Raw genomic sequence first — 17277 nt, 5'->3', positions numbered from 1 at the left:
CCGACGCTCTCCCGCCGCCTCCCCGGGCACAAACCTCCCTTTGGGGCAGCATCGCTCAGCCCCGGGAGAGCCGCCGGGGACGGCAGGGCAGGCGCAGGGGCAGGACCCCCCCTTCCCCCAGCCCCAACATCCAGAGGTGGACCCCTGCCCTCCCCACGCCGTACCTGAGCCCCGGCGGCCGTTGGGGTCCCCCTTCCCCCCCGACTTCGGCGCGTGCTGCGGTTTGGAGGGTTTGTGCTCTGGCGTGGAGGCGGCGCTGCCGCTGCCCGTGCCCTGCTTGTGCTTGGCGGCGAACTCCAGGTCGGGGATGGCCTTCATCAGCTCGGCTTGCGTCTCCTCCAGCAGGCGGTTGATGTCCTTGGCGCTGTACTGGGTCAGCGCTGCCCGCTTCTCCTCCCAGTCCCGCTCGGCAGCCTGCGGACGGCAGGCAGAGCCCGCTGCACCCCCCCGGCCACACCGCACCTCCTCCTGCCCTTGCAGGGGGGACGTGACCCACAGCACTGCTGCCACCCCCCAACCTGCTGCCGAGCCCCGGAGGAGCAGGGGGGGTGACGCAGCACTGCCCCTTCCCCAAGCTGTGCACCCCCCGACGTGCAACTGGGGGTGCTCCCGAGGCTGCCAGCATCACCCGGGGCTGCCCACCCCTCCCAACACCCCACGGGCTACAAACCCAGCGAGGAGGGGGATGGACCCGGTTCCTGTTCCCAGTAGCAGCTGGGAGACGTAGGGATGGATCCTCTAGAAGACACCCCCCCCCCCCAAGTTGAGGAACCCCACCGCTGGCTCTCACCTCCACGGATACGGCTTTGTCCGCGCTCTTCTTGCTGGGGGTCTCCGGACCCGTCTGGGTCTTGGCGGGTACCATCTCCGGAGCTCGGGAAGGGTTATTGCTCTTGGAGGGGTGGGTCTGGGTTTGGGGGGGGCTGTGCCCAAAGCTGGGCATGCCCAGGGGCTCGGTGACCGCCGTCAGGTGGTGGAGGCTGACGGGGGGGCTGGTGGGCATCTCCAAATCCAGCCCTTTGCCGAAGTCTGTCTCAGGGGCCACCTTCTTGGGGGACTGGCTGAGGTTGCCGGGGGAGGTCCACACGCCCTCGTCCACTTGCCTGCCGGGGACAGAGCAAAGGCGCTTGGGGGGGCTGCGGGGCACGGGGAGGGGGGGTTACTGCACCCTCTCCAAGCCACCCCACAGAAAACTGGCTCTCCTGCAACTCCGCGTTATGTGGCTGAAGGTTGAGGTTCTCTGATGTCTAGTGAAGGGGTTGGGAGTTGACGCTACAGCCTCTCCCGGGGGAGCGCGCGAACGAGCCCCTCTACCCGACTGTCCGCTTCCATGAAGCTTGGAGGGAATGGGATCCCTCCGAATCCTGCCCCTCTGTCAGATCGGGCTGAAATCGCCTTTCGGACGCCGGAGTTGTTAGGGCCGGGGAATGACAGGTAGGCAGATTCAGACGCTGCGTGATCGTACAAACTCATTTCCGTAGAAAATCAGGCGAGCGCTGAGCCCGAGGCGAGCCGGGGCTCCTCCCGCAGCGCGGCCGAGCTGTACGCCATCCCCCAAGGTCTCGTAATGGGAAGAGGCAGGAGGGCTCAGCCTGCCGCGATCGTTAGATCGGGATTTTTTTTTTTTTTTTTTTTTTTTCCAGCAAAACGGTTTTCTGCTCCTCAGGAAAGAGATTTCTGCTCACGCCGAGGGTTGTCTTTCTATCCATCCCTGGAAACATTTCAGGTCGGGCTGTGCGGGGCTCTGAGCATCCTGATCTCACTGCAGATGTCCCTGCCCATGGCAGGGGTTGGACTAGATGGCCTTTAAAGGTCCCTTCCAACCCAAACCATTCTATGATTCTATACCACCGCGCTTTTTTCAAGGTCGGTTTAGAAAGAGGGGCTCCCACAGATGCGCTGGAGAGGACCCAGGGCATTTTTTAGTCCCTTAGCAGAAAAATGAGCCTTTTTTTTTCCAACAGCCCTTGGGATTCGCATCCGTAATGCAGAAAGGACACCGGCACAGACACGGGGGACACAGGGACAACCGAAGGGACCGGCTGTGTCTTCCAAGGTTCTCATAAGGGGCAGAAGATGTGATTATTTGGGGGACAGTCAGGGCTGGGCTGGGGGCTCACCTGCGGATCTGGGCGAGGGTGTCCGTCACCGTCTTGCAGCGCTTGAGCAGACCATCGAGGCGGTTCGGCTCCTCCTTGAGGAACTTGACGGCTTCCACCTCCACCCGCAGCACCACCCGCATCTTGCTCTGCAGGCTGGGGAACTGGGCTGGGATGGGAGGGATGGGGCGGAGAGGGGGGTCACCATGGTCCAGGTGCCAGGCGACCCCATGCCCACCAAAACCACCATGGCCATCATACCCATGGCAAGGGCAACCAGCCAGACGGAGGGGGATGAATCCCACGTTCATCATCCCTCCCCTGTCCACCCACAGGCACCGGTTTTAGCCCCTGAATGTGCCCCCTCCGCATCCACGGGCACCAAACGCTGGTCCGGAGCTGGGGGCATGGTACCCAGCACCCTGGGGGACTCAGTACCGTGGACCCTGGGGACTCGGTGGCCGGGGTTGATGCGGAGCAGGTTGCTCCTGGCTCCCTGCCCGGTGCCCCGCTCGCCATCCCGGCTGCATCTCAGCACCAGCCTGACGTTACGGAAAGGCTGCAGGACCTTCCTCTGCCCCGGTTCCCCCCCCCCCTCCACGGTTTTTCCCCCTCATCCCTTCTTCTCGCAACCTCAGCAACCGCTGCCAAATCACCGCTTATCTCCTGCCAGCGGCTCTGGCAGGGAGAATCGCTGCCACTTCGAATCGTGGCGCGGAGCATCTCTTGGCGGAGGGCAGGATGGGGACAGCCCGGGGACAGGCGGCTGCAGGAGCGGCAAAATGAAGGGCAGCGTTCACGGGGGGGGATAAGGTGCAGTGGGAGAAGGGGAGGTGGCAGCTCCGAGCTGTCGGGGGGGGTTCGGGGCAAGTCCGCTGGCCTGAGTGTGGCCAGCAAGGAGAGCAAACGGGGGCAGGCAGCAGGAGAGGGGAGTGCAGCCCTCACCCCTGCGGCAGCCCAGAGCCCGCAGGCCACAGGCAAGGCAGGGGGGGCAGCGGGGGAACCTGCCCTGGCAACGCCGCGAACACACCGGCAGCTGCAAACGCGCAAACTCAGAGGCAACGGGCAACCTGGGGCATCCCGCGCGTGGGGACATGAGGACACCTCTGCTGGGAGGACGGGCTGGGAGAGGTGGGGGGGTCAGCCTGGAGAAGAGAAGGCTCCGGGGAGACCTCAGAGCCCCTTCCAGTGCCTAAAGGGGCTCCAGGAGAGCTGGGGAGGGACTCTGTACAAGGGCACGGAGTGATGGGATGAGGGGGAATGGCTTCAAACTGGAAGAGGGGAGATTGAGATGAGATATGAGGAAGAAATTCTTCCCTGTGGGGGTGGTGAGCCCCTGGCACAGGGTACCCCGAGGAGCTGTGGCTGCCCCATCCCTGGAGGTGGTCAAGGCCGGGTTGGACGGGGCTGGGAGCGACCTGGGCTGGGGGGAGGTGTCCCTGCCCAGGACAGGGGGTGGCACTGGATGGCCTTCAAGGTCCCTTCCCACCCAACCCATTCTATGAGGATGGAGCAGGGAGATGCAGGCAGGCTCCGCGTGCCACCCAGCCCCAGCCCCGGCCCCCTCCTCACCCTTGAGGTCTGTCAGCGTCTCCCCCAGCTGCTTGAGCACCACCGCCTTCTCCTCCAGCTCCTGCACTGGGATGAGCCGGTGGTTGTGGGCCAAATCCTTCTGGATCTTCTCCACCGACTTCTCCAGGTCACTGTGAGCACAGAGGCAGGACAGGGGTGTCACTGCTGCTCCGGGATGCTGCAGAGCCCCAGGGGGGACCAGCCTGGCAGGTCCCCGCACGACAGAGGAGAACTGGGCTGGGGACCCCTCCGTGCTGGGCGGGCGGTCAAGGATGTGACCGGGCACCACGCAGAGCCGCTGCTTTACACCCATGGAGGATCTGGCCCGTGGAGGTCAGCGTGCAAAGGACCCCCGTCCCCGCTCACGCGCCCATCGCTGCCGCCAGCCCCGGCTCACTTGAGCTGCTGTGTGATGAGCTCCTCCTCGTTGAGGTAGCGGAGCCGCTCCTCTTCCACCAAGCTGCGCTGGCGCTGCAGGGGGTCCTCGTGCTTGCGCATGGTGTCCGTCACCCGCACGCTGATCTCCGTCTCCGTCCGCCGCAGCATCGTCTTCACCGTCTCTTGGTTCTGCAGCTGCGGGGACGAGGAGGGGGGGGGGGGCTTCAGGGTGGGTAAGAGCCTCCCAGTGGGGAACGGTGTGGCCGCTCGTGGGGACAGCTCTGAGCTCGGCGTGGGGTGGGATCCCTTCAGCGTCCCACACCCAGCCCTGTGCAAGATTTTCCTCCTCCGGGGCTGGAGCCACCCCAGTAAGAGCTGGGCTGGGTTGGAGACCCCCACATCCCCCCTCCCCGATACCCACCTGCAGCTTCTTGAGCTGCTGCAGCTGGTTGCGGAGGTCGCTGGCGTTCTGCTGCAGGTCGTGGAGGTGCAGCTGCATGTGCAAGCGGGTGATGGCAGTGGGCTGCCCCGCCGGCGTGCTGGTGGCGGAGGGCGGCGGGGGCGCGGGCACCGGTGTCCCCATGCCGCTGCGGCTGGTCGCTGCGGGGGGGGACGGGGGGCAAATAGAGGCGGCTGAATGAAGAACCCCAGCCCGGAGTTCCTCTGCTTTCCCGGGAAAACCCTCGGCGTCCCCCCCGTCCCGTGCTTCGGTCCGGGTGGGCCACCCACTACCCCCCCCCGCTGGCTCCGAGGGGATGTCACCCCAGAGGTGTCCCTTCGCAGGACGGGGGGGGGGGTCCCGCTGGTTGGCAGCATGTGTAGGGGGGCTGCAGAGCCCCCGCTCCTGTGCCACCATGGGGCTCCCCAGCAGCCGCGGGCAGAGGGAGGGGGTGCTGGGGAGGGAGGGGGTGCTGTGGGTCGAGGGGGTGCTGGGGGGGAGGGGGTGGCTCTCCAGTCACTTACACGCTGATGGGGGGGTCCCACCGTTGGTGGCTTCTGTCTTCTCGCTGCAATGAAAGGGAGGAGGGGAGCGAGCGCGCACCGGGCACCTCCGTCCCCACGGGCTCGGGGGGGGGCAGAGGGGACACTGGCGGCCCCCGGGAGGGGGGAAGGACTCCTTACCTGGGGGTCTCGGCCTCGGAGCCGCGGAGCAGCGCGCTCTGCACCAGCCCCGTCAGGCTGGCGATCTGCTTCTCCATCGCCTCCATCCGCTCCCTGCCAGGGGGAGGGAGAGGAGCCGGGTGAGGAGCCGGCTCCGGCACCGCGCACGCCACCAAGGCTTGTCCCGGTCTCCCCCGCGCCCGCCCACCCAGCGGGTCCCCGCAGCCCCCGGGAGGGACGTCAGCGTTCCCTTCTCACCTCGTTTCCGTGTCCTTGGCCGGTCCGGGGGAGCCGAACCCCGAAAGCGGGCGATCACCGGGGCCGGGAAAGAGCTCCGGAGGACCGGAGGAGCTGGGGTTGCGCGGCTTGTTGACGGGACTCTCCATGAAGACGGAGGAGCAGGAATCCTTGCGGAAGGACTGACGGACGGGCGAGGAGCGGCTGGGGGGACCCGAGTAAGGGCTGTGGGGGCTCTGCCCCGGCTGCACGTCCACCAGCCGGCCGTCGGCCATCTTCTGCGGGGAGGAGGGGGGCATGCGGAACCCCAAGCCGGGTCCGTACGTGTCGCCGTAAATGGGGGCGTTGGGTTTGTAGAGGCTGTCCTCCAGCTCCGTCTGCAGAGCGGCCGCCGAATAGGTGCTGAGGGAGCGAACGGAGCCCCGCTTGTACAGCCCCCCCGAATAGCCGAAAGGGTCTCCCATGCCAGCCAGGGACTGGGTGGAGGTGATGCTGAGCCGCCCCTCGTGCACCATGCCATAGGGATCGGCGTACAACCCCTCGTTCTTCACCAAAACCACGTTCTTCCCGGCCAGGTCTTCGTCCGGCTTCACGTCCCGGCGTTCCAGGATGGCGCTGGGGCTGGGCGAGACGCCCTGGGCGGGCGGCAGGTTGGAGAGCCGCTCGCTGTGATGGACGGGGCTGCCGGCGTAGGAGGGCGGGCGGCCCCCGCTGTAGGACATGCGGGAACGGGACGGGGAGGAGGACTGGAGCACCGGCGGAGGGGAGCCGGAGGCGAGGTGGGAAGCCGGGGACATGTTGTTGAGCCGGCGGGTGGGAGATGACTCCCTGGAGGTGTACACCATCTCCCTCTGTGGAAAAAGGGGGTGTTGGGGGGTCAGCATCGCGGCCCTGCGGGTTGGCCCCCTGCCCGCGCCCGGCCTCGCTGGGACGCTGCCTCGCTGCCTCCCTCCAAGGACCGAGAGCCGCCGCTGCCGCCTGCTCGCCCGCCTCGGCGAACGGCAGCTCCCGCATCCCCCTCCAAGAGCGGGATGATTTATTCTGATGAATCCCCTAATTATCATGTTTATTACCCTGCTGGCGGGCCCCAAACATCCATTCTCTTAAAGTAACACTTAACAACGCTGGAACCGGGCAAGACGAATCGCGGTCATTAGCCCTTCCACAAACACACGCAATTACCGGTCCCCATCGCTTTCTCTCCTTACTGGTCCCAGTCCCCCCCGGGGTGCACCCACACCGCAGTCTCTCCTCGTGACACCCCGTCATCCCCCTTACCCTCAGGTCGCCGTTGGTGATGTGCGAGGCTGGGAACGAGGCATAAAGCGGCTCTTTCCGGTAGATTTTAATGATGCTTCTGTCCTGGATGTCGCTGAAGGGAGAGGCAGAGGGGTGAGCATCCCGGCCAGGCGGCCGCCGAGCCCCAGCCGGTCCCACCGCAGGGCTGCCCCCACCCCCCCCTTCTGCTTTCATCCCACTAATTTCCTTGCTCGTGATGCTCTTAAAGAAAGGAAAGGAAAAAAATAAAGATCGATCTGTGGCGGATTTCTGAGCCCCCGCAGCCTCACCGGACATCCTCCAGCTCGTAGAAGACGTTGCGCGACTCGTCCTTGATGAGGATGGCGGTGTTGGGAGACTTCAGCATCCCCATGGTGAGCTTCTGGGGGAACATGTGGACAATGAGGGCGTGCAGGGTGTCCATGCTGCTGATCTCGTGGGTGATGTGGACGCGCCTCGTCTCATCCCCGAACTGCAGGAAAAGGACACCTGGAAGCAGAAGGAGCGGAAAGCGGTGAGATGTGCCCGTACCCCTTCCCCACCCAACGCCGAAGACGCGCCGAGCTCCGCGGTGCCGCTTTGCCCACCCGCTTGGAGGGCTCCGCACGCCCCCCGACCGAGGGCTCGGGCACCTCTGGCCACCCAACCTCGCCCTGGAGCAGCGAGGCCGAAGGCTGCTCATCCCCCTCAGCCATCCCACGCGGCGGTCAGTGCCCCCCCGGGGTTATTTGGGCAGACGCAAACCAACCCCCCCACCCGGCACACGCCGCAGAGGTGGGCAGAGAGGTTTGGTGGTGGCCGGGCCGGTACGTGCTGCCCGTCCCGGGGGACGCCGAGCCCCGGGGGTACCTGGCGATCGCAGCTTCGTCTGGCTGGCGGACCGCGACAAGGGCAAGCTCTGCCGGAACCGATTCATCCTGTTGAACCCCAAGGGCAGCTCCGCTTCCGACATGGTTTCCAGGGATTCGGCCGAAGCGAAGGAGAGTTTGGCTTGATCGGCCAAGCCGGGCTGGGAGCCCTGGGGGTGCCGGGAGCTCCTCGTCTGGCAGAGGAGAAGGGAAGAGGTGAGGGGAGAGCCGCGCTGGGTACCGCGTCCCCGTCTGCCATCCCCCCCGGGAGCCCCGCGCCGGGACGGTGAGGCTGAGCCGCATCCAGGGATGCTCCGTCCTGGATCCCCGGCGGAGCCAGCGCACCGACGCGGTCCAGCCGCCGTGCCGGCTCGAGGCCTCCTCCATCTCCCTCTCTAAACGCGTGCAGCCATTCACAGCCCCCTCGCCTCCCGCGGTGGCTCGCTCGCTCACGTTTCCCCGCTCGCAGCACGTTTCAAAGCCTCCCGGTGCCGGTCCAGGCGCCTTTTGCGTTCCCCCACCAGCAACCCACTGGAAATCAAACCAGCTGGTGACAGAGCCGGGGCTGGCGTGCGAGCACGGGAATAACCTTAGCAATTATAGGAGGTTACACATCCATTACGCCAATGAACCGGCTCCCGGGAAACATAAATGCCCGGCTTATTCTGGAAGCAAAGCAGCGGCAAGGTTTATGGCCGCCCGAGCCGGGGGGGAAAGTAATGGCTTTGGGTTTATAGCAGTAAAAATTTAATATGCCAGGAGTCCAACTGCACGCGGCCGAGCGTATATCCCCCCCCCTCCCCCCCCCCCGCGTAAAAAGTTCAGGCTGCAGACACGGGTTTTCTGCACAAACATCTCCAAACGCGCAGTTGGGTCCCCCTTCGCCACAAGTACCCCCCCCCCACTCCCCTCCCGCTCCCCCCCTCCCTGGCGGCGGCGCCAGCGCCGCCCGTCGATGCCCCGAAATACGCGGCTCGATTTTCCGGACACATGTTACACGTCGGCAAATCAACCCGGGAGAACAGACAGCTCCCGGGGTGCGGAAAAGGCAGCACGGGAAGGACAACAGCTCTATTTTAACACCGAAAAGAAAAATCAATATGAAATGATAACAGCCATCGTCATCGTTTTAAATGAGACATTAATTGGAAGATTTAATTAATCCTGCGGGGCGGGGTTTTCGAGGACTTGAAACGTTCCCGCTGTAGCTAATTGCTGGAAAATTGACTGCTTGGTTTCGCTGTCGCTGTTTTAGCAGGGAGCGCGCCGGCAGCGCGGACGCTTGGGGTCCCACCTCAAGAAAGGGCAGCGGGGCTGGAGCCGACCCGGACCAGCGCATCCGCCGGCCCCTCCATGGGGGGGCCACGGGTGGGGGGCCACGGGGGGCTCCACAGCTGCGGTGAGCGGGAGGTGATGGAGACCCGGTCTCCTCTCTCCCCCGTTCACGGCGTGCAGCTCTTTGGGGGTGTAACAGCTGGGTTTGGGGGCTCCCCACCCTTGTACGGCCCCAGGAAACCCGGAGGGGTTGTGGCCCCACGTGTCTCCGCCTGTGCGGTGCCCCCCCCCCGGTTCCCGACCCAGGAGGGATCCTCGGCCACGGGGCAGCGCGTGGGCAGGATGCGACCCGCACCGCCGGGGCTGCACTTCAGCCCGGCTTCGCTCCCCCGGCAGCCCCTTCCCCTGCCCCCTCCCCGTCCATCCCCCTCCGCTCCCCCCACCCCAATTCCACCCACTCCATCCCCCCCCCCTCCCCAACCAGACCCCACATCTGGGCTGGACTTTAAAAGCCCCCCGAGCTTTCACTCGAGATGACAAAAGGCCGTTGGGTCACCCCCCCCACCCCCCCCTTCCCCAGGACGGGTTTGGTCTGGAGAAAATAATCATAAGAAAAAATTGATTTAGCCGAGGGGGGGCGGGAATCGCTGCCTCCCCCTCCCCATGGCACGACGGGGCGGCGGAGACGGCGTTGCCATGTAGCATCCTTGTTGCTAAGGGCTGTTGCTGTGTGCGTGCCTCGGCGCATCACCCCGACGCATCACCCCGACGCACCGCGCTCCCTACAGCCCCCACAGCACAACACCCCGACGCACTGCAGGTCCTACAGCCCCTACAGCGCAATATCCTAATGCACCACAGTCCCTACAGCCCCTATAGCACAGCATCCCCATGCACCGTGGCCCCTACAGCCCCTATAGCGCAACACCCCGAGGCAATACAGTCCCTATAACACAACACCCCAACACACCCCAGTCCCTACAGCCCCTATAGCACAACACCCCAACGCACCCCAGTCCCTACAGCACAACACCCTAATGCACCCCAGTCCCTACAGCCCCTATAGCACAACACCCCGATGCAATACAGTCCCTATAACACAACACCCCAATGTACCACAGTCCCTACAGTCCCTACAGCACAACACCCTAATGCACCCCAGTCCCTACAGCCCCTATAGCACAACACCCCGATGCAATACAGTCCCTATAACACAACACCCCAATGTACCACAGTCCCTACAGCCCCTATAGCACAACACCCTGACGCATCCCAGTCCCTACAGCCCCTATAGCACAACACCCCGACGCACCATGGTCCCTACAGCCCCTATAGCACAACACCCTAATGCACCCCAGTCCCTACAGCCCCTATAGCACAACACCCCAACGCAACACAGTCCCTATAGCACAACACCCCAACGCAACACAGTCCCTATAGCACAACACCCCGACGCACCCCAGTCCCTACTGCGGGACGGCTGTGGGAGCGGGGTCGGGGGGTGGGGGGGAGCTGCCCTGCCCCAGGTGAGTCCCGACCCCTCCTGCCTTCCGCCTCTGCCCCGCGGGTGCAGCTGACCTCAAGTAATTAAGCTCATCTGCTGGAGCTAATTACGGAATGAGTCACCGGAAAAAAAAAAAAAAGAAAATTTAAAAAAAAAAACAAGAAAAAAGGAAAAAAAAAAAAAAGGGCAAGATGGAAACAAATGGCTTTTTAGCCTGGAAGGGAGCGTGCTGGCCCGACGCGATGGGCAAAGCCCCGCGCAGCCCCCGCCCCCCCCCCCCCCCCGCTGCTGGGCACAGGGCACCACCGGCCCCGGGGCCAAGGTGGGATGCCGGGACGGACCCCGCCGAGTTGGGGGGAGGGTGGGGTGTCTCCGAGCGTCGGGGAGGGGGTCTCTGCCATTTTTTGCCTTGGTGGCCGTTTCGGCCGCCCCGGCCCTGCCGGGGGCTGCGGGTGCCCAGACGGAGTGGGGCGCAGCGATGCCCGGGGGGGGGGGGTGACGCTTTCACGCAGCTTCATCCGTCACCGCGAAGACTAAAACGGGGGCTCAGCTCTGTGCTGGGCTGGAGATGCTTTGGGGGTGGGGGTGGGGGCCCAATCCTGCCTCGCTGGGTGCCACCCTGGGACGAACAGTGCCTGGACCTGTCTGTGCCAGTGTCTGCATCATCAGGACGGATGTCCCCTGCTGTCACGGGGGAATATGTCGCCCCGCGGAGTGCTGCCCATCGGGAGGAGGGGGAGATGTGGGGCTGCGGGCGCTGCCGTGGTGCTGGGGGCATGCAAGGCGGCGGCTCCCCCGGGCGTGCTGGGGGGGCGCGGGCTGAGCTTTCAACCCGATGCAGGATGAAAATAAACATCAAACCATTATGTCCGGAAGGGAAAAGGTATTCTCCGCCTGAGCCAGACCGTATCCCACGCCGCGGCCGTGGAGGAGGCTGCACCGCTCAAGGACTGAGCGCGCAAAAATGATGCCGATATCCTCCTGCTTCGGGAGCACCTTCCACCCCAAAGGTCTCCGTCACCCTCCCACCTGCCTGCCGCGTACCGAATTCCCACGGCCGGACCGTGGCGAGGATCGATGCGGGCGCCCGGGCACGCACCCACCCAGGGCACTGCTCTGGCCGCTGCGGCCGCGCAGCATCCCACCCCCCGCAGCCCCCGGCCGGGGAAGGCTCCCAACTGCTTTGTGGGGAGGTAACCAAAACCCCCCCTGCCCCCCCCCCCCCCAGCCTGGGAGCAAAGGCGTTTTGCCCCCCTGCTTCTCAGATACAGAATCACAGGATGGTTTGGGTTGGAAGGGACCTTGAAGACCATCCCGTGTCCCCCCCCTGCCCCGGGCAGGGACACCTCCCACCAGCCCAGGTTGCTCCAAGCCCCGTCCAACCTGGCCTTGACCACCTCCAGGGATTATAGCCCCCTCCAGGGGCAGTTTTGCCCAAACCCAGACCCCCCCCAGCTCAATCTGCTGCAGCTTCGGAAGAGCCCGACGCCCCCCGTGGGCACCGAGATCTTTCCCTGCGGCGCCTCAAACCCACCCGGGGAGGGGACGCAGCTCTTCCCCACGTGCTGTCCCTGCGCCGCCGCGATGCCACGCTGGGAGATGACCCATTTCTTGCGGAGCCAACGTCACGGCAGAGGGTTAACACGGCGCCGGGCGCATTTCTGCCACGGCAGCGTGCGCTGGGAGCCGTTGGGGCAGCGCTGGCTCAGCCCCCCCCCCCCCCCCCAGCGCAGGGGCGGCGGCAGCGTCTCCCCCGAGTTTGGGGTCCCGGTGTCTGCCCCGCGGCACGGCCGGGAGCGTGGGAAGCAGTGGGTTCACGGGCAGAGAGGGAAGAGAAGGCGAAGGAGTGCATCTACCCGAAAAGCAAAAATAAAAGCCGCCCAAGGCCGCAGGGGAGCTCCGGCCCCAGATGGCACTGGTGGGCGGGAGAGGTGTCGCGCAGCTTTGGGGAGGGCAGAGCTGCGGCGGACGGGGCGATGGGCACCAGGGTGAAGGCCACCGCCGCCTGCCCTGGGGAAGAAACCCGCTCGCTACGTGCCAGGGAGGGCTTTGAAGCCCCTGGGAGCCTCCTGCGGGCTCGAGCAGACGAAATCCCGCTGGTGCGGGAGCACCAGCAAAGCTTTGCGCCCCGGCAGCGTGCCGTGGGTGCTATTTTGGCGGTTCTCCCGGTGAAAACCCACTCACAAAGTGCCCGGCTCCCCCCCCCCGGCCCCTGCTGGGGAGGGCAGCAGGAATAACCCCCCCACGCCGCAGGGACAGGAGCATCCCCAGTCCCCTCCGCACCTCCCTGGGAGTCTTATGTAAAAGAGGTGGGACAGGGAACGCGGGGAGACTTGGGGGCTTTTGTCTTTTATCTCCCCAGAGCTAAAAAAAGACACAATTAAACGACTCTTTTAGCTCCTAAAACTCCCAACAATCCTTTTACTGTCAGCGCTGAAGCAGCTTCATTATTATCTGCCTGGCTAGATAAGGATGCTCCTCTCTTCCTTCTCTCCCCTCCCTTCTCCTTGTCCCCATCCTTCCCTCCCTTCTTCCACACCCCTCTCCCATATTACCCTCCGCAGCTTTGCGGGATGAACGCTCGGGGCTGGAAAGAGGGAAGGAAGGAGCCGAGGCGCCAGCGGTGTTTTGGGGAGCCGGTGGTGACGGGCACCGCAGTTATCCCGCCGGAGCAGGGGTGAGGAGCGGAGCTGCTGGGTCTTGGAGAGCCGAGCCGGCCGCAGGGAAAAGGGGGAGAATTTAGGAGAGGAGCAGAAGGACTGGGGATAGAGAGGAGGGCGCAGAGGGGGTTTGGAGGGCAGAGGAGCAGCTCCGCACCTCCCGCGGGGCACTTAAAAGAAGATAGGAGGGGGGGGGAAGAAAAAAAAAAAAAAAAAAAAGAAAAAAAAAGAAAAAGCAAAGAAAAAAAATGTGTGGGGAAAGGATTGTGCCCTGGGACGGAGCAGGGCGCTCTGCAGCTGTTCCCGTGCAAAACTCAAAGCCACCGGAGCCGGTCACGCTCATTAATATTTCCGCTCACTTCTTAACGACAGCATCAAGCCTGACCCTGCGACGGGACCCTCGGAGCCGGAGCAGAGGCTTTGTCACAGCGCGGAGACCGTCGCGCCTCCGCCAGCACCTCGTCCCGACGCACAGCGGCTCCGAGGACGGGGTCGGCCTCGACCCGAGAAGAAAACGGCCGTTTGGGGCCCGTTTCTGCCTGAGCCCTCCGTACACCCCCCACACCAGCGCTCAGCGCCCCCCCGGGCTCGGGGCTGTCTCGGCCATGGTGAGAATATTCTCTGCAACGAGGAGAGCAGGCAGTAGGAGGGAGGGGGTCCCTGAGCGCCCTGCTGAGATGTGCAGAGGGGACTCCGCTCCTCTTCCCTCCACTGAGCTCTGCAGCCTGTCCTGGCCCCTCTTCCCCCCCGAAAAAAAAACCAGCCGGCACAGCCAGAACAAGCACCGATACAGACCTGTGCTCGCAGCCGGGATGGATAAGCCCTCGCCGTGCTAACGCCGCGGGCAGCGCCGAGCTCCGAGCTCAGCCTCTCCCCAGCACCCTGCCGTCACCCTGCCAAGCAGCCGGGGCTGCGCCGGGCGGCCGCTGCGGGGACGGCTCCGATGGCAGCCCCCAGACCCCCCCAGCTCACGCCCCATGCCGCCCCCCGGGCAGGGACCGTGCGCCGCAGCGCGTTGGGACCGGCCGAGCATCACCTCCCTCGCACGGGTGGATGGAGCCCGGCGAAGGTGCCGGGCAGCCGCGCTGCCGCCTTCCCCGCTCCCGTCTGTTGGCATCGCCTCTGCCACGCCGCATGATGGGGATAAAAGGCGAGGTGCCCCGAAAATCCACTCTGGCCAGCTTGGGAAACAGCTGGCGTGGAGCTGGCAAGCCCAGCCCCGGGCAGAGCAACGCAACCGGTTATTTACCGAGTCCATAAAGCCCCGGCTCCAGCCCCTGGTTGGACACTGAGCTGGATTAATTCCTCATAATCCCCCTCTCATCATTTAATCCCGCGTCTGACCGCGGGTCCCATCTGGTGGTGTGCTGAGCTCCCGGGATGGGCGCTGGCTCTCAGCACCCCGATGGTCCGGGCTGTGCTCGGGATGAGGAGACCCCACCGGCCCCAATGCCGGGAGCGGGAAAGGATGTTTCGGCATTGCCGCTGTGCAGATGCTTGAGGCACCGCCGGGCTGTGCTGGGAGTCACGTCGGGCTCTGGCTGCGGGACCAGTGCGAGCCACCGCACTTCTCTGTGCCACCTCCTGGCACAGCATCCCTTGGAGCCGGCGCTGGGAAGAGCCATGGGAGAGGGTAACAGGGACGTGGGGTCTCGCCTGATGCTTCTTGGACCCCTTGCTCTCCACCACTCCTCTCCATCCCCGCCCATCTCCCTATCCATAAAAAAAAAAATAATAGTAAAAATAAAAATATCTATAAAAAAACTAATAAACCCCTCTATTTCTCTCAGCCATTGCCTGCATCCCAACCCCTGCCTGCGTGCACATCCCTTTGCACAGGTCCTCGAGGCCTCCTGCCCTCAATTCCCAGACTTTGGCTCACTGGAGCTGGAGGGGACCGTCCCTCCCGGCAGCACAGGGACCGTGACACCGCAGCGCACGCTCCGCAGGGCAGGACCAGCGTGCCGGCAGCAGCTGGACGGGACAGGCGCCGGAGGGTGAAACAGTCGATATTTACAAGCCAGAGCCGAAGCGGAGCATCTCCGAAAGCCCAGACCGCTGCTCCCAGCCCGCGCCATTCCCTGGGAAAACAGACCTCCGAAACAAAGGGATGGGGAAAAAAACAGCAGACACAGTTCCTTCGCCCTCTCCACGCCTTTCCACGGACATTTCCATCCCCAAACGCGCAGGCTCAGCGGTGCTTCACCGCGCTGCTCCGGCACAGAGCCGCGTCTCCTCCGTCCCATCCGTTAGAGAGATGTGTCGGGGCCAGGGGAGCTCGACGGGGAAAGCCTCTCCCTGCAGAGCCGGGGACGCTCCCAGCGTCTGGGCGCTGGAAGAGCGGCGGATGCGCCAAAGGGGGCTGGGGAGCCCGGCCCCGCTGGGACCCCCACTGGGCGAGCGGTCCCTTGGGGCGCGCGGGGGAAGCGGGACCGGAGCCTCGGCCGCGTGGGCTCTGCGCTGCCAGCGAGGGTCAGCAGCGAATAAAGCCGTTGGCAAAGCTGGGAGAAAAACAACATCTGTCCCTCCCGCAGCTCTGCTTCTGTCAACATTTCCAAGGAAAATTTTAATTGATATTTGAAACTTTTTTTTTTTTTTTTTTTTTTTTTTGCTTGACGCAGCTGAGAGCTGTTAAAGAAAGGGAGGCAGGGGAGGGAGGGATTTCCAGAGACGGCAATTTTCCAGATTGCCCGCAATGTTCCCCTTCCCTGTTTCTCTGCCTGCCTGAGCCCATCACAACCTCACCGGGGGGGGGGTCGGCCAAGCCAACCTGGTCCCACTTGTTAGCTTAGGGGTCATTCCAGCCCCGGTCTCAGCAAGGCAGTACCCGCCCTCCCCTCCCTGCGAGATGCTGGGATGAGAGCCCGGCACCTCCATTCCTCCCCCCCCCGGGCACCAGTAAGGGCTGGAGGGGCTCCTGGGGCGGGGGAGGGCTGTGCCATTAGTGCCCCCGGGTGTGGGATGGCGGAGCCTTGCAAAAAGACCTCCAGTTGGTGTCTGGACAACCCCTTGGAGACCCCCCAGTCTGCCCAGTAGTTCGCCCTGGCAGGAGGGAGCCGAGGCGGCGCTGACCCCTCTGCAAACAAACCGATGCCAGTGCATCACACACCGCCGCATTCATTCATTCATTCATTCCTAACGAACGCCGCTCATCCTTAATTATTGATGCTCCCAGAGAGTGAGTCAGCGAAGAGCTGCCGGCTGTTTTGTAAGAGGAGCAGAGCTCAGGTAACGGGACACTTCCCCAGCAGACACCTCCTCACCCCGAGCTGGGCTGCAAATCCCTCCCGGGGAGCATCTCCGACCGGGACGCAGCATCCCAGACCGGGGCGCAGCATCCCCGACCGGGACAGAGCATCCCCAGCACCTGGGCATCCCCTCGACGCCCCTCCAAGCCCAGGCATCACCTTTCAAGTTTCAAACCAGTTTCAGACAGGGCAGCCCAGCTGTCCCAGTACCGCATGCACAGGGCTGTGGTGCCACCCTCCTCCTGCCCATCCCGGCTCGGGCGCTTGCTGGCAGCGAGCAGGGACCGGGTGGATGCAGCTGGACCCCCCCTGCATCCCTGTGCATCCCCTGCATCCACCAGCCAGGAGAGCTGAACTTCAGCAAAGCCTCCGTGCAGGGAGGGACCTCCAGCAGCCCAGCTCCTGCCCCCCCCCCCCCCCCCCCCGAGATGGAGGAGCCAGGAGGTGCCCAGCTGGGAGGAAAAGGAGGAAAAAGTGGAGGTAACTGGGGCTGCAGCAGCAAAGGTGGAAGAAATGAGAGGCCCAGGGTGCTCTGAGCATCATATGAAGGGATATACTATAAGTCTCCCCCATCCGTGGGGGTTGTGGCCTCTCCATCCCCCTCCAGCAGCCCCCACCCCTCATCACCCCGCCTGCGTCTCGCCACGAAATTAAAAGCGTACCGCTCACGGCAGCAATAATTCATCCAACATCTAATGCTCAACATTTTGTCAGGATTATCCCGATTAACCCAGAATTAATCCTGATCTCAATGTTAACAGGATTAGCGTTAAAATCGGATTAGTTTTTTAAACCGGACCCCTTGACTAAAGAAAGGGTCTTTCCCCACCAGATGTGCACAGCCTGCTACCGGCGGCCAGATGTGAGCGGGAGCCGGGCAGGAGCTCCCTACCTTGTGACGGGCCCCATGCGCGGGTGAAACGGGGTACCCCAAGAGCAAGCACCCCCGGCACGCCAGCATCCCCGGCACGCCAGCATCCCCCGCACACCAGCATCCCCGGCACACCAGCATCCACCACGCCTGCCCCTGCAAAGCACCGCTCTGAAGGTGATGAGTGGGAGCCTGACCCCGGGATG

At 64.2% G+C, this 17277-nt stretch overlaps 2 protein-coding genes across 2 annotated transcripts in view; one reads left to right on the top strand and one right to left on the bottom strand.

Annotated features, from left to right (window-relative positions):
* RPL19 (ribosomal protein L19) overlaps positions 1-17277 on the top strand; it is a 389457-nt gene that overhangs the window by 28071 nt on the left and 344109 nt on the right. The gene's annotated exons all lie outside the window — the stretch shown is intronic.
* The window catches only part of SRCIN1 (SRC kinase signaling inhibitor 1), a gene marked incomplete at its 3' end in the record, with an annotated part of 46632 nt that overhangs the window by 9507 nt on the left and 19848 nt on the right, over positions 1-17277 (bottom strand). The window contains exons 3-14 of the mRNA XM_082494791.1: positions 7515-7707; positions 6956-7154; positions 6666-6759; positions 5409-6238; positions 5172-5264; positions 5013-5056; positions 4471-4649; positions 4069-4244; positions 3672-3802; positions 2121-2268; positions 791-1103; positions 165-414 (exon numbers count right to left, since the gene is read on the bottom strand). Coding sequence (XP_082350917.1) covers positions 165-414; positions 791-1103; positions 2121-2268; positions 3672-3802; positions 4069-4244; positions 4471-4649; positions 5013-5056; positions 5172-5264; positions 5409-6238; positions 6666-6759; positions 6956-7154; positions 7515-7707 — 2650 coding nt within the window. The remainder of the gene's footprint in view (positions 1-164; positions 415-790; positions 1104-2120; positions 2269-3671; positions 3803-4068; positions 4245-4470; positions 4650-5012; positions 5057-5171; positions 5265-5408; positions 6239-6665; positions 6760-6955; positions 7155-7514; positions 7708-17277) is intronic.

This window comes from Vanellus vanellus (genome assembly GCF_965231255.1).
Source record: "Vanellus vanellus genome assembly, chromosome: 24".
Taxonomy (NCBI): domain Eukaryota; kingdom Metazoa; phylum Chordata; class Aves; order Charadriiformes; family Charadriidae; genus Vanellus; species Vanellus vanellus.
This window is presented reverse-complemented; position numbering and strand designations above follow the sequence as displayed.